Source organism: Condylura cristata, unplaced genomic scaffold (genome assembly GCF_000260355.1).
Source record: "Condylura cristata isolate star-nosed mole 26May11 unplaced genomic scaffold, ConCri1.0 scaffold00011, whole genome shotgun sequence".
Lineage (NCBI taxonomy): Eukaryota > Metazoa > Chordata > Mammalia > Eulipotyphla > Talpidae > Condylura > Condylura cristata.
Genome location: NW_004567112.1, coordinates 44349177 through 44365857, shown reverse-complemented (window position 1 = coordinate 44365857; position 16681 = coordinate 44349177). Strand labels below are relative to the sequence as shown.

Sequence of the window (16681 nt, the reverse complement as noted above, 5' to 3'; positions counted from 1 at the left end):
AGCTAACAACTACGCAAAGTTTCCCACTTGGGAGAAAAGGTCTATTATGCAAAGACAGGGATTTGGGGTGCATGGTTAATGATGATATTATTTTATAATACTATCCATTAGGAATACAATGATAAACATTAGATTTTCTAGTAATCTCATTTTAAAAAGGTAAAATATAAAACTGGTAAAAATTACATAGTTATTACATTATTTTAAAATATTTTATATAACCAAAAAATCAAAGATTTTAACATGCAATCAATAAAGCATTTTTGGAATATTTTATATTCTTTTTTTCAAACTAAGTCTGAACTCTGTATTTACAGCACATATCAGTTCAACCCAATCATATTTTAGGTATCCAACAGGTGCTAGTTGCTAGTGAGTACTACATTAGGTCAAACAATTCGAAAGGAATATGGTTAAGTCTATAGTGATGTATGCAAAAGAAAATGTAGCTGGGTTAAAAAAAAAAAAGGGTAAATACAGATAGGTGAAAATCATATATACTATATAAGAAACTCTTTTTCTGAAGTAAGAATTCTTTATTTTTTGAATTATAAGGTTGTACGCCAAAAACCTGTAATAAAACAATGTTATTTCAATAACACTGAAAATGTTACAAAAGCAGATTAAGAACGGGAAGAAAATTTTTATTTCATTGAGTATAGAGTAAGAAATTTTATCTATAGTTACACAACAAAACATAAATATCCAAACAAGGAAATCTATATGGGCATTTTAGCAGCAGCAAAGAGACAGGAAGAAAAACTGTCCAGTTTTTGAAAATGGTAAAATATAAGACAGGTAAAAAATGGGTAAATACAGGTCAGTGAACACCATATATATTATATAAGAAACTGCTTTTCTAAATAATTTTTTTTGAATTGCAATGTTGTACACCTGAAATATCTGTTGTAAGACAATGTTATTTCAATAAAAATTTTATATACAAAAAAATGACAGAATCCTTATTCAAGTCATGACAAAATATGTATATATATACAGTATATATAACAGCAAAATAAATGTGAAACTTTGAAGTATCACTAACTATAAAGATTGATAACCATTTTAGTGCCAGTTTATTCTGTCTTTTAAAATATATAGGAATGCGAGTATTTTCAGGGTACTGTAATGGATTTATGGCCAGCACTACAATTTTATCATAATCTTTTTACATTCCTATGCCTTGGTAATAAACTTTGTGAATTAGCTCTTTTAAGTAATTATAGAATATGAAAAATGCTGACCTAAATGGCATTCCTGTCTGAAAACACAAGTAGTTAGCTTTTTTCAATACCAAGTTTGTCATCACTGGAAAGAATGATGTAAAATTTAGGAAAATTCTTTGATTTGCTTCTTTATCAAACTAATTGAAGGCTAACTCAGGAGAAGTTAAGGGGATGCTCTATTACTGTATTTAAAAACAAGCAAATATGAGAATTCTCATTACTAAAACTGCTTCTCTCCACTAAAGTCAAATTTAATGCAAATTTCTGGCTACCTTTTGTATAGGGGATTTAAGTAAGGAAAGTGATTTTATAGATCAAAACTATGTACATTTTTGTTAGTACTATCAACTCAAGTGAAAGTATTATATAAAAAATCTGCTGAATTGGATCATTTACACCCTAAGAGAATATAATGCAACAATATATAAATGCTATATTCTTCATTAACTCTACATAAACCACTACATTTGAAACTACCAGTTTTTAAGAAGTACAAATGAGATATAGAATGATCACATGAGTTAATTTCCAAATAATTTAATGGAAAATTTTAAACCAAAGAATTGCATGTCAAAGAAAAATGATCAAATAAGTCAAGTTTCTAATAATACTAGAATAGGATATGTTAATGTGTGCTAACAATTGAAAACAAGTATTTGTCATTAGATGTAGAAAAGTTCAAGCAAGCTGTTTTTCAGTGTGGGCAAAGTATTGATAAAAGTGCTCATGATTTCATATCTAAAACAATGGATTAGAAAACACAAAGATAAATTTCAGGAGTTATTACTGTGGGCTTAAAGCTGTATAGATGAAGTAAATATCTCACCTTAGCAGGGTACTTGGTATTCCCGCCCCCACCCCATTTCTAACTGTTACCCAATAAGTGATTTTAAAATATTTGATGCATAAATGAATAAGCTACAGGAAAAGAAAAAATATATATATTTTATATACTGACTCAAGTCTGAGAGACATGCTCTAATCCAACTCTTAATTTATAGATGAGAAACTTTAAGTTCCACATGAGTGTTTTCTGTTTTACTTTTGCTAGTACCAAACACTTCCATTGACTTGGAATGCTTTAAACTCAACATTCATTATTTTAGGATAAATTTGAGAATATTCACTGTAAAATTTAAATATTTGACTGGCTTCACTTTTATTAATCAGCATATATTGAACTTCCATCACAATCTTCTATTGCATATGACAGATGCCTAGAGAAAGCCAAAGGAAGTCAATAAAAATGTAATCTGATGTCAATTTTGTAACAAAATATAATTAACTCTGAAGGCTGTTGATTATTTTGAATAAACCAACCTTGCTATTTCCATTAGGAAATTACTATATCAAGCCTAGACTTATGAATTATTTTTTACTTGATCTTTACTATGAGATATTTAAAAAGTCTATGGACCCAGGATATGATCTCTATGTACTCTTTCCTACTAAACAGGCTATTAGAGAAATGGACAAACTAAGGTCAGAAAATGTATTCAATGATCTTGGCACATCATGTCCTACCAGAAACAAGAGAGTACTAGGTTGATAGCAAAAGGACTCAACAGCCAACTTGAAAAGGCTTGCAGCAGCTAACCATAGGGTAATCTGAATAGTAAGAATTGCCATGCTAATGGGCTGACATACAAAATGTCTTTAAATCTATAACTTCACATTGCTATTTAAAACTTTCTTATTGGTTACCTTTGCAGGATGCTAGAGAATCACTTCACTGTGTTGTAACTATTTTATAATACAAAAAAAAAAAAAGCATTTATCCTGTTTTTCCTATTAGAGTTGCACCTTAACCAAAGAACCAATGCATAGAAGTATCTTTATAAACAAAGAATGTCAAAGTGTCATCACTGTGCAATCACCAATGAAACAAAGGATCTAAGTAATGCTCATCAGTGTGTTTTAATATCAGACATACAGTATACCTCCAGACAAAAGTAGGCATTTTCTATGACATATCAGCTAATGAGAAAAAAAAAAAAAACCTTCACAAATCTGATCTAAAATATGGGGGGAAGAGGTAACTGGAAGGTTCAATCAGCAAAATTTAGACTGTGAGAAACCTTATAGAAAAATGACACAAATTCTTCAACAAATAAAATGTGTGTGATTGTATTTATCTGTTATATGTGACAGTGAGGAAGAGGAAAAGAGACAGGAGGAGGGAGTAAAAGGAGTGGGAAAGGAGAGAGAAAGAGAATAAAAGTAAGTTAATAAATTAAGAAGTCAATAAATCAAGTGTAATGTATGACCCTTATTTGGATCTGATTTTCAAGAAAAATTGTTCAAAATTTACAAGACTGGGAAATTGAACAGTTTAGATTCTTGATGACATAGTGACTATATATGGTTATTTTCTTAAGGATGACAATTGTAATACAAGTAAAATAATGTGATTTTTAGGATTTGCTTCAAAATAATCTTAGTGTTAACATGTTATGAGTGCCGATGGACTCACTTGTACTGTTCTTCTTACAGATTATCTTGAAATTTCCCAGAATATTAATTTTAACAATAAGACTCAAATACAAAAACAAAATTCCTGTTTTTCTCATATATGCTGCAGAGATAACTCTATTTCACTCATACCTACCTTGCAAATAAATGAAAGGTATTTGATCTAAAGCCTTATCAGGACTAAATACAAAATGTTACAATCTACAAACAAGTCTAGAAGACACATGTAAAACATAACCATAAGTTAAACCAAGTATTACATATGATTTGTATTAGTGTGATGTAATTGTTTTCAATTTATGTCAATGAAATCAGATGTAAATTCCTAAGGGAAAAGGCTATTTAAAAAATATTTCTGATATATTTAACATGGAACTATCTGAATAGTTCGCAGGGTTCAGCTATGAGGACTAACACAATCAGAAGAAAATCCCATGTGCTTCATTGTAATCTTGCCTGCCAGGAAGTTTATGTACATTTTTAAATACAATGTCTAAAAATATTTCAAGACAAATTACAAGGATCTACCATACCAAATAGTGCTATTGCCTTATTTAGTACAGATTTTATTATTCATTAAAATTAAGTGATGCATAGTACTTAAATAAAGAAAAGATTATTGATCTCAAAGGCCCAAGAGTATTTTCCATTCTATTCCCCACACCATTGGCAATGGATAAAACTTTTGGCTAATAAAATGCTTTCTACAATGTACAAGAGATTCAGTGCCTACAGTTAAGTGTCCCTTCTTGAGAATGTCTTGCTCAACAACACTTATAAGTTTTTGAAGTTGAAGCAATCACTTTGAAGTAAATCATCCTTCCAAATTTGGATTGAAAGTGGGGAGGGGAATAGATTTTAGGCTTTTCTTAATGTGACTATTTCCACAGATGGCTGCCTATGAAAATTAATAAACTGACTTAGCCTTACAGGATATAGTATTAGAAGGACAAGAATTAAGGAACAGATTCTGTGATCCAAATGACAGAACTATTACTTACATAACTCAGTGACTGCAAAATTTATGTTTTTAGAGTTTTTAAAGCAGTATTAAGTAAAATGATTATCTTCTATGAGATGACAAACAAAAAACAAGAAACTCTGGCTTACATTTAATATTTAAGATTATTAATTATAAAAATATGGGCCCTCCTTGGTGGTGCAGCGGGTTAAAGCACAGCACTAAGAAGCTAAAGCCACTTCAGCATGAGTTCAATCCCTGACCCAGAGGTGACCCACATGGCATGGCAGACCTCTCCTGACACACCTGCTGCTCCCCTTAGCAGTGTACTTTATTGATCTGACTGTTCTGCTCCCCACTCTGTCTCTGGTGAATCCTTTCACCACTCCTGCACCTCTGGCCCATACCCCAGTTCTGAATGCATACGTAAACCTTAAAAAAAATCTTGGGGCCCATATTGGTAATATACTAAAAACTGAAACAAAATGTTATTTTTAAAAGTTTTATTTGGTACTTACCTGGTCTGCATTTCAGAAAATACATTGGCATTTAGCAAAGATCCTGTTAATTTAAAAATACACTAACAGCATACATTCTTCAGGAATTTGTAAACAAAACTATTAAAACAACTACCTTATATTTAAAAACCAAGTAATTTAAGACTGAATAAATAGAAATCTACGGGTTTGTCATAACTCAGGAGCTGAGTGGGGGTGGTGATAGCATGTGTATGTGTTTATTGGTTAACAAATACAATACTCACTATCTTTGCCAGGGTAATAGTACCCCAATCCCTATTGTCAGGATCAATACAATACCAATTCCAGACTCTGAAAACTGATAACTAAAACATAAGACATTTATCCTGCCCTTTAGGAGTGACTAATTCATTCCTAGTTGAGGAAAGAAATAGTCCTTCTTTACAAAACAATTCTAACTAATATAAGGAAGGTAGATATGAGATAAACATGTGTAGTCACTAAAAACATAGGTGAGGAGATAGTGGACAACAGCCTTCCCTGGTAGAGCAACGGGTTAAAGCACAGCACTATGATGCTATCACAGCCACTGCAGCACGAATTCGATCCCCAGCCAGAAAGGTGCCCCACATGGCGTGGCAGACCTCTCCTGACCCACCTACTGTTCCTCAGCAGTATACTTCGTTGATCTGCCTATTCTGCTCCCCACTCTGTCTCTGATGAATCCTCTCATCTCCCACACCACTGGCCTGTACCCCAGTTATGTATGAATAAATAAATGAATCTTAAAAAAAAGAAAAGACAACAGTGGACAACAAAGCTATTCATGCAGTGTCAAAGTATCACCTCATTGACTACTTGTTAACAATAAAGAGGAAAGCTTATATTTTTAGTGTAAAAGTGGTCACCACCTTTACCAAGCTATTACACTTGACAATAGTGTGGCACCCTAACAGCATGTGCCTCTGAATAGGATGTCCTATAAAGCGAATTTAAAGTGAATCTAATCAAATCTCCAGATCTAAATATTTAAATATTTTAGTAAAATAAAGATGATGCATAATCTTTGAATATTTCTAGCTAAAAGGATATTTTGGGGACAACAGGGAAATCTAAATATGGACTGGGTTTCATATGATACAAGGGGATTATGGTTAATTTATTTATCTACTGCTATTATAATTATCTATTTGTAAAATTTAAGTGTCATATTTTAAACATACCTTAAAAATTCTGTCTCTCTAGACAAGCTGCTTCTCTCTATTGTGAATTGTACTGCTATATTCCACAATGTTCATAGCAGCATTATTTATAATAAGTAAGATACAGAAGCAGTCTAAATGTCTATCAACAGAAGGTTGGATCAAGAAGATATGGTACATGCACATCATGAAATATCATATAGCAGTAAGAAAGGATGAAATGCAGTCAACAAAATGGAGAGAATCTGAAAATAATTATATGTAGTAACAAAGTCAAAATGAAAAATTAAATACTGGGTATTTAACAGGAGACAACTCTACAATACAAAACACTTTCAAAAACCATGGATATCAATAAACATCCTCAGAACTCTGAGATGAAGTGAGGAGGGAAGGGACAAAAGGATAAAGGGATTGCAGAGAAAAAAAGATATGAGTACATTTATTTTCCTTCTGGTAATTAAAAGAAAAAATATAAAGACAATTAAATAAACGATTGATACAAGAAATAAAAATAAAATGCTGGCAACAAATCTTCAGCAAGTGGACTAATTTTGGTTTGCCCAACACTTTTATTGTTATTATTTTCCAGCACCACTGTTCATTTTTTAACAATATCTGATTTCTCCCCGTACGTGAAGTTTCCCATCACCACTGCACTGCTGAACCATCACCAAGTCCTTCGTGATTTGCCAAACACTTTAACAGATCTTCATGGTTGCAGCTATCTAGAGTTTAGGATTAGCAAGCAGTGCTTAGAGTAAGGCATTTTTAATAAAGAAAGGTAAAATTTCAAATTCCTGGAATGGGGAGAAACTAGTGGACATGAAGAGACCCTATCTTTTCAGGTAAGAGACCAGAGAAAGTGTAGAGAAAACAAACAAAGCGGTAAAACCAGAAGCTGAGGACTTCAGAAATGAAATGAGGAATAAAAATGTTCTAAGAACAAGAATGAAGACAAGGTACAGGAAGGAGTTCGAGAGACAAAAACCAAAAATGTCCCCCAAAAGCTTATGGATTTGGTATATTCAGGAAGTTGGCTTTTGAGTTATACAAATAAAGAGTATAAGATAAAGAACTGAACATATCTACTAGATTAGAGTAGTAGGATATAAATGAAAATTTTCCAGTTTTAATTTGTATATTTTTATTCATCTGTTCCTGGGACATTAACATATTCTTTTCATTAAGACGTTCTTTATAGAATGTTCTAATCATCTAGTATGCCATGTCTCTGTTTAAATTTTTTTTTCATGAATTACTCAGTCACTGTCTCACTTTGGAGACTCATTCTTTCTTGCAGATATTACATTCCTTTATACTGTACTTCAGAACATACCATTCACTCAGGTGAGGAACGTTGTATAGCAAGCCCAGAAATAAATCTAAGTGTTATTCTAGGAAAATATGACAAAATTGTTATTTTTATATCAGTGAAAAAAGAGCACTGAAAGATGAAGTGTCAATAATGGAGGTATTTGTTAAACTTAGTCAGCAAAGACTAGGTAAACTTATGGAACTTTCAAACATAAGAGATCTAAGGAAGAACATACTACAGTTGATAATTACTGAATAATTGATATTTACTAAGAGATAGAAATTAAATGTTCTCACAAAAAAAGATTTAAAAACTATAATGCAATGACTACACAACTGTATACTGTCAAAAACATTTGATTACTTACAATTGGTAAATTTCATTTTATGCAATCTATACTATTCTAAAACTGATTAAAAAGTAAATAAAATATGAAGTGTTTAACAAAGATAAAGATAAAAAAGAAAGAAATTTTGACAACATATTAATTTTTTAATTTACTTGGTATATATGACATAATGATTACTATAGTTTCCAATTTCTTGGTAAATTTGAATTGTTTTATAAGCGGAGAAAAAAACTATAAGCAATTTGATTTCATTGGAGATATATGACTGTTTTTAGAAGTACCAAATAGATTTCTTGTCTGAGATAATATCTAACATTTAAATAAGGAGATCAATGGTGTTTATTTGTATGAGTGAGATTTTCCGACAAGTAGAATTCAAATGAAACCTTCAGTAGAAGCAGGAATTGCAAAGAGAAAAAAAATCTACAGAAAAAGGGCAGGAATCGGTATTGGAGAAAATTAAGTTGTCAATATTACAATGTTAGAGAATGGAGCTTTTGTTATCACTTTAATATTTGAGCTCAGCAACTAAATTATATTAATCTTCCCAAACTTCAGTCTAATCTCATGGCTTAATGTTAAAGTTCTCTTTTAGAGGTTACATTATAGACAAAAACTACAATGAAGGATTTATGTTATCAATCCTCAGGGTCAAATATAGCCCATATTGTCCCTTCATTCTAGGGCTGATTCTATATAGATTACTAGATTAATCATTTTTCTGTGAATTTATAACGGTCAATTGTGGAATCACCACTGGGATTTCTAAGTATGCTGATTTCAGTCATCTTAATAATGGAACTGATTGACTACAGAATCCCATCAGTGGCTGGGCTGTCAGCTTTTATTACCATGAGGAAAAATGAGTCAATTGAAAAAAGGTCAATTCAGTCAGACCATGAAACACTGTTAACCACTTTCCTGGAATTAGACCCTTGTCATCAGACAAGAAAATATAGATACCCTAGCTACAATAACAAAGGAATTCCATTATGATTGTCCCTCTTAAATTTAAATGGTAAAGATTCTTAAGTCATTGCCTATAGATAACACAGATTATGGCTCCAGGTTCAGATCCTCTTCTGAGAGATACTTTTTACTTTCAGAACTGTTTCAGAGTATATATGGAGATAGGAAAAATTCAATTTTGCCTTCTAAATTTAGGCCAGAGGTAGCAGTTTGTCTATGACAACCCAGAAAACTAGCCTATGAAATTTTATTTTTTTTTTCCTAATCACTAGGAAAAGAATGAGTCATATAATTTTAGTTACCTAGCTAGACAAGTTCTATCTCATCTTGTTTCTTCACTTGTAAAACAGAAATAATATATGCCTGTAAAACCGTGCAGACTTACCTGTTCTGTCTACCTTATGGGACTGAGGCAAGGTGAAATGAATACCTTGAACACTGTTTTTAAATAAAACAAATGACTTTCAAAATATTTATTTACATTACATTTTAACTTGGCTTATGACTATCCATATTCATTTGCACAAGACATAAGAAAAAAGGTAGGATTTTCGTCTTACTATCTACTGAGTTTGTAAAAAGAACAGATTAGAAAAATACTATGTAGACCTCTCGTCAAAAATAACCTGAATCTAGGAAACAATTGGTTAAATATAACCAATTGTTATAACTAAGCAAAGTAGTGAAAAGAAAGAGAAAGGCAGTAAGAGGAAAGGATGTTTCCTTTAGATGGAAAGGAAACAAATGCAATTTGTAATACTAGGTGGGGATTCTGGGTCAAAGAACAGATTAAAATTACAACATTTTGGGAACAATTCGTTCTGTATAGTACATGATATTATATAGCAGTAAATTTCTTGAGTGTAACACCAATAGAGTTATGAAAGAAATATCCTTGCTTTTAGGAGAAATTTTCTAGGAAAAAAATGGTATGCTTTTTGCCACTTATTTACAATCGGTTCAGGAAAAAAAATGTTACACTATCTAGAAAGAAAGCAAAAGTAGCAAAATGATTACTGCAGATGAAGAATGTAGGCAAAGGAATTCAGGCATCCATAAGCTCTTCTTTCAATTCTCCTGTGCATCTAACATTTTCAAAAGTCTAGTTGTTGGGGAAAGCAACACAAAGTAAAGTAAGGAATTGGTATGTAATAAAAAATTAATTTTACAAAAATAGAATTATTATTTCAAAAACCTGACTTTCTAAATTGAAATACATTTATTGTTTTTAGGATACTGAGATAAACTACTTAAGAGAAACTAAACTTTGTAATACACAAACAAACAAATTAAGAGGACTTAATTATATAGTAAAAGGTTTCACTGAAGAAGTTCCTCCAGTAAAATGTAATAATGCTACTTCTAAAAGCAGTATAAAAAGATAAAATGTTACTACTGGAAAAATCATAACAATTAATTCAACTCCTTATAGATCAGCAGGCCAGTATCTGTGTCGTCAGGCCACAAAACTTTACATTTTATTCAATCTAAAGACAACATACAGTCTACAAATGTGGTGGTTCATATTTTGTCATTTACTTTAATTCAACCATTCCAAAGGCAAGCAAAGCAAAACAGCTAGAGACAACTAGGTACTTCTAGAGGTAGAAAAAAAAATCGTATTCTGCCCTAAAAATAATGGCATTTCTAGACTACTCTAGAGTAGGAATGCATAAAATGGGGGAGGAAAGGATTCTACTAATAAACTAGACTTGGATAAAAAGATACAGTTAAGAGCATGCCAAAAAAAAGTTTGCCTTAATGAAAAGTTTTCATTACAGATTTTTGGGTAAAAAAAATGTAGCTAAACTTAATAATCTCCTTTGTGTCAAACCACTCTCTATGTATAAATACATGCATGTATATAAACTTGATGTCTAGATTGTCTAGGTGGAATGGTACTACTTTTTAAATGCAGTATAAGTACTCATGTATTCTAACTGGACTGTTTGTCTGTTCTGTCTTGAATGGAATATTGGACAATTGCCTATCAATCAATTCCGAAAGAAATCACAAAGTACACCCAAAAATATCTTTTAATGGTGCATTTGAATATTAACTAGAATGAGCAATCTATAACATGAACTATCATTTGTGTTTATATAATCCCTTAATTAAATAAATTCATAAAAAATTAAAGCATCCTGTTTAATATAGTTACAGTCCCTGTTCTAAGATCCACTAACTGGTATAGATTTCCAATGACTATGTTTTCTTAGGAAATATAGTACATTTCCTCTACAACGACTATAATGAACAGAAAAATAAGACCAAATGATTGTTATGAACTATCCAGTTTCAATAGTGCTTTCCTTTTCAAGATGGTAATAATATAAATTGTACAGGAAAAAATAAACTTCATAAAATGTTACATCTATTTATTTTATTTACCTTGTTAATCGGTACTACCAAAGTTGGTTCCACTTTAGCTTCAATTTCTTCTGGTGTATAAAAACAATATAGTTTACCCTCTCTCAAAACACAATACAACCTTCTCCAACTCATCAGACCTTCTCCCATTTGCTGGAAAAAAAAATCAGGAAAGGGAACTATCAACTTATAATCATTATCATCTTAAAGTCAGCAAAATACTTAAATTATTAAAGTTACTTGGTTTTTCTTTAAATGTGATAGCATTACCCCTTAATTTACTGTACAGAAAGTAACTCAAAATCCTCAAAGCAAAGAGTAAGTTAAAATTAAAGAAAAGGCTTGGAATTCTGAAAAAGCACTAAGGAAAATGGAGATAATGATTAGCACATAACTTTTACAACCATAAAATCATAAATCAATGCAGTTTTAGAGACGCTATTCTAATAAAAATTAGTGCTTAGAATTCCACAGCATTCATCTAATGACTCAGGAAAGTTATAAAAATAACTCTCAATGTTCAAAATATAATTTTTCTTACTGTTCTCAGAACACTGGAAAATGTTGATGGCCCTGTAAGAATGCAAATTTTCTTTCCTCCTAATGGAATTTTTTAGAAAAAAAGCTATTGATTCATTGAAGCCCATAATTAATTATTTACTGAATACAATAACTATGGTTATAAATAAATCAGGAGGAGATGGCACAGAGGCAATTTTGAAAGCTTAGATGCCTAAACTGTGCCCAAAGCTGTCTGGCAGAAAGGCCTTTATGTGCAAGGTGTTGAGCTGTCCCTCTCTGTTTGACTACTCTGTTGCTGCTATTAATGAAGCACAGGAACTGGAAAGGTAGCTCCTTAGTCAGCACAACTGAATCACACCCCTCTTTCCCACCTTTTCACCTCCATATCCCCTGCCCCAAATCCCACATTGCATGTTTACCACTGAGAACTTTAAAAAATACTTCTCAATATCAGAAGACCAAGCAATCGCTTCTATTTTTAGATCTAAGTTGGAGTGATACTTGTAGGATATGCAAAGTCCTCTAACCTGTTGATTAAGAAATCCTGCAAAGGCATTCTCAGCCATACAAGCTGGCTGGGCAACTAATCGGCAGCAGATGTTACCATACAAAGGAAGCCAGTATGAAGACTCCTCTAGCAAAAGGAGAAAAAAAAAAGTCCAGTTAAAATTACATTTGGTTTTTTTCATTTGCAATTTTTTTAATATAAGAACATAAGCAAAGGTTCATCCAATTCAAACAACAGTAACCATTTAATGGTACAATCAGACTAAACAGTAAAGAAAAACAATAAATGAATAGTTTCTGCCTACTGTCACCTGGAAAAGACATGGAAACTTATTCTCTTGATCCCTTTTGAAGCTTAAAGTTATTAATCAATGAAGGTATAAGTAAACATATTTCATATAAAAATTATTATAAAACTGACCTTTGTATGTCAAATTGTATTCTGAATTTCATTACAGTAATTAACAAAGTGGTTTTCTGAATAACATGTACCAGAGCGAAACTTTAAAATAATTTAATGAACACTTTCCCACTTTCTCACCTCCCCTAACTTGTTGAACAATATAAGTGTAAATCATTAAGTGGATTCCTCAAGACTGAGATCTGTACCAGAGGCTGGGGAAAAACTGTTGTGCCAGAGCTGGATGCCAGGGCCGGCAGGATGAGGGAGTAAGAGAGTCGCCCACATTAAGTGTTAGTCCCTAAATGGGCTTTCTGATAGCAATCACATGGGACAGAGTCGAGAACCTGAGGGAGATCTCTGTTCAGGGGTTGGTTTAATGTGGGGAGGCAGGGCCCAAGCAGAATGAGGATGCTATCTGTCCAGGGGACTGCATAATGTGTCAGAACACAAGCAGAGTAAGGAGAGTGTCCACTGTTAGGAGTCAGATTTTGAGAAGGCCAAGGCAGCCATTTATCATGGGTTCCCCACAGAGTGTATCAGAGCCATAAGCTGAGAGAGAAGGGCATCCAAGCAGAGGGGCAGCTGGCACCGAGTGTCAGAGAACAGGCAGGCTGAGGAAGATGTCCACAGGGAGTGGAGGTGACGGCAGCCGGTATTGAGGGTTAGGAGCCTGAACAGCGCCCAGAGTGTCCACATAGGGCAAGAGGCAGTCCAGGATGGTAAATCAGAACTCCCTCAAAGAAAGAAAAGAGTCCATATGGCAGAGATGGGAGAACAGTTGCTTTTAAGATGACTGATTAAGGAGAAAAAAAACACAAAAGACAAAAGATGGGTTTCTCAGCTCAGAGAAAAGAGAAATGTGTATTATTAATAAAACCAACTATGTAGTACTAAATTAGGACTGTATGTATTACTGAATATTAGGATTGAATGTGTGAACATACAGTTTTCAACATATGTAAGATTAAGAAAACCAAGACAAAATATATATGCAAATGTGTTTGTATGTAGCACTGTTTAATCAGAGGCCTATAAGAAAAAGCAACACCAAAATGGCACTCTGAACAGCAATTAGATCATGTCCTCTAAATACGATTTCAATTAAAAGAACCAGAGTTGCTTGGAGAAACTACCGAACTCCAGAGCAGAGGCTGGAAATGTACATGGTGATCCTGTATCTTGTTATAACATAAAGCCAAGAAGTACTCAAAAAATGCTGAGGACAGATTAAAAAGACACAGAATTTTTGAATGGGCTCACACTGGTCAAATTCAAGGCAATCTGAACTTCAAAATAAATAATGATGTTAACAGATTATGAAGTACTGCATGAAGTAGAAAAACAGCCCACAGTGGTAATAAATAAACAAACGAATAAACTGAAAGTCACAAAGTAGGCATTCCTTTTATACTAAAGGTGGAAATAGAGTAACTTTGTAAGAGAGAAGCTTGGCAGACACCACTTTAATCAAGTGATCAAAGCGAACATCACCAGAAAAGGGATGAATCAAAATTACATGCCACCTGATAGACTGCAATGAAAATGTAGCACCACATCTGTGATATTCCTGCCAAAGATGTATACCTGATTCTTATGCCAAGAAAACAACAACCTCAAATAGAGGAGACTTCTACAAAACAATTTAAAATTATCAAGGAAAGACCAAAGGACTGGTCAAAATTCAAAGATATTAAAACATGATATTTAATTATAATGTGATTTTGCACAAGGTCCTTTTGCCACAGGGATATCACTGGGGCGGTGAACAACATCTGAATGGATTGTGAGGATTAGATGGTAATTATGTATTAATATTCACTTAATGACTTGGATAGTTGCAGCAATGTAGCTATGTGTCCTGTTAATAGGAATTATATAATAACATATTTAGGAGTAATGGAGCATCATGTAAGCAACTTGTTTTGTATATATTTTTGTTTTTTTAAAAGACCTTTGCATTCAACTTGTAACTTTTCTGTAAGTTAGCCAGTATTTAATTTTTTTCAAAAAACATTAAGATGTTATGTGTTATGCAGTTAAGCATATTATCTTCACATTATTATGGAAGGAAGGCAAATATAATTTATTCTGTGTATCAGTATGTGATCATATTAGACCACAAAAAAAATGATTCTTAAAGTTTTTCCTGCATCCTTGTTGGTATTGCCTATAAAATGGCCAGCAACTGACTGTTGCTGTTATAAAATGGCCAGCAACTGACTGTTGCTGTTATCTGAATAGTAATTCTAAGAAGTAAGACATCTGTAAAGCTTTAAAAATATAGTTTAATATGCAACTGCAACGTAGCCAAGGCCTGATACATCAATTAAAGGAAAAAGATCAGCCTACACAAAAAGTACAAAGTAAAACAAACAAAAAAGTTTTTATCCACTTCACTGCTCAGTACACTACTATATAATAGCACACAACAAATTATCTACCACATTTCAGATCTTTTAAATTAATACCTTGCTAAAGTTACTGGTTTTTAGGGAAAAAGAGGGTTAACTTGGGAGTAATAAATGCATAAATAAAATACATGCAATGATTTAAAAGAGCAGATATAAATAAATAAATGAGAATCTGCCTAAAATAGGCAGGAAGTGAAATAAACATTCTATAAAAGCACACATCTGAGTACTGTATCTGTGATTTATTAATGTTTGAAAGCAAATTTCTTTATAGAGCAATTCCTGACTTAGGAATGGTTTGTGTTCTAAAGTCTCTACGCTGGTTGTTTTTAACTTAGGGTACACTCCCTAAAGAAATGAAGTCATAAATGATGATTCATTTTTAAGAACAATTCATGAAAGTTTGTCACTCAATAATATACTTAGAACCTAAATACACCACCTAGAAATATATGTCTTTGGTAAAATGAGTTCAGATTTCATAGCATGCCATGACAACTCTTTACTGACTGTAGCTCTGGAAAGGGATGTTTGATACAGAAGTCCTGGCTCCACAGCCACTTTGCCATATATCTTGCCGTCACCTGTTATTTCCAACCTGGGGCCACTGAGGAATAAAATACGAATCACAGCTTCTTCTCTATCCCTGACAAGAAATATGGCATATAAGTTCTCACTTAACCTATCTCAAAATCAATTTCTCATTTTAAAGAATACTACCTATTTTTTAAGTAGAAAGGTTGTGAAAATCAAGCAAGATAATGTATTTATGACCTCTACCATTATGTCTGACATATAATGGGTACTTTTTAAAATGCCCCAAACCATACATTTTCCATTTTTTAGTGCTCTCAGTCCATGAGCAACACATTTAATCAAAATACTTAATTCTTTTTTTCTAACCAAGGGAGGTGTTAGAACAAGATGAAACAGGAAGTGAAAGGGCAGTCTGACTTTTCATTACTTTATCTATTTCATCTGTAGTTTCAAATGGGGAACAAAAAGGAGTTTTAAAATGACAGCAACAACAACAAAAAAACAAAACACAGGCAAGAGAAAGAATCCAGATAACATCTCAGTTCCGTGTGAGTCAAACTTCTCAATGTGGTTTCATTGTTTTATAAAAAGTATAAAAATTTCTTGATGACAACTATAAATTTTAACATATCATTTTGACTTTCCCTCAATTAGCAAGAATACAATAACTGAATTATAAATGTCAAAATTATTTTATTTCCTTTTTATAGTATTTGTCACACGTTGATATAACTTTTTTTAAGAAAACCCATCATGTTAAAGATTTATATTAATGAGAAAACTAGAGGATAGCATTTTTTTCCTGTAAAAATTTTTGCTTCTTTTTAATTTCAAATTTTCTTCTTCAAAATATCACTTACAAAATTTCAATTTACACACGTTTATGGAAATACCTATCACATTACAAGAGGCATACAAGTTAGTGTCCTTAAAATTTTTTTGAGTGAATCTTTAA

At 32.4% G+C, this 16681-nt stretch overlaps 1 protein-coding gene across 1 annotated transcript in view; it reads right to left on the bottom strand.

The window, feature by feature from the left end:
• RTKN2 (rhotekin 2) overlaps window positions 1–16681 on the bottom strand; it is a 66418-nt gene that overhangs the window by 6181 nt on the left and 43556 nt on the right. Inside the window, exons 8-9 of the mRNA XM_004681075.2 lie at window positions 12396–12502; window positions 11368–11499 (exon numbers count right to left, since the gene is read on the bottom strand). Coding sequence (XP_004681132.1) covers window positions 11368–11499; window positions 12396–12502 — 239 coding nt within the window. The remainder of the gene's footprint in view (window positions 1–11367; window positions 11500–12395; window positions 12503–16681) is intronic.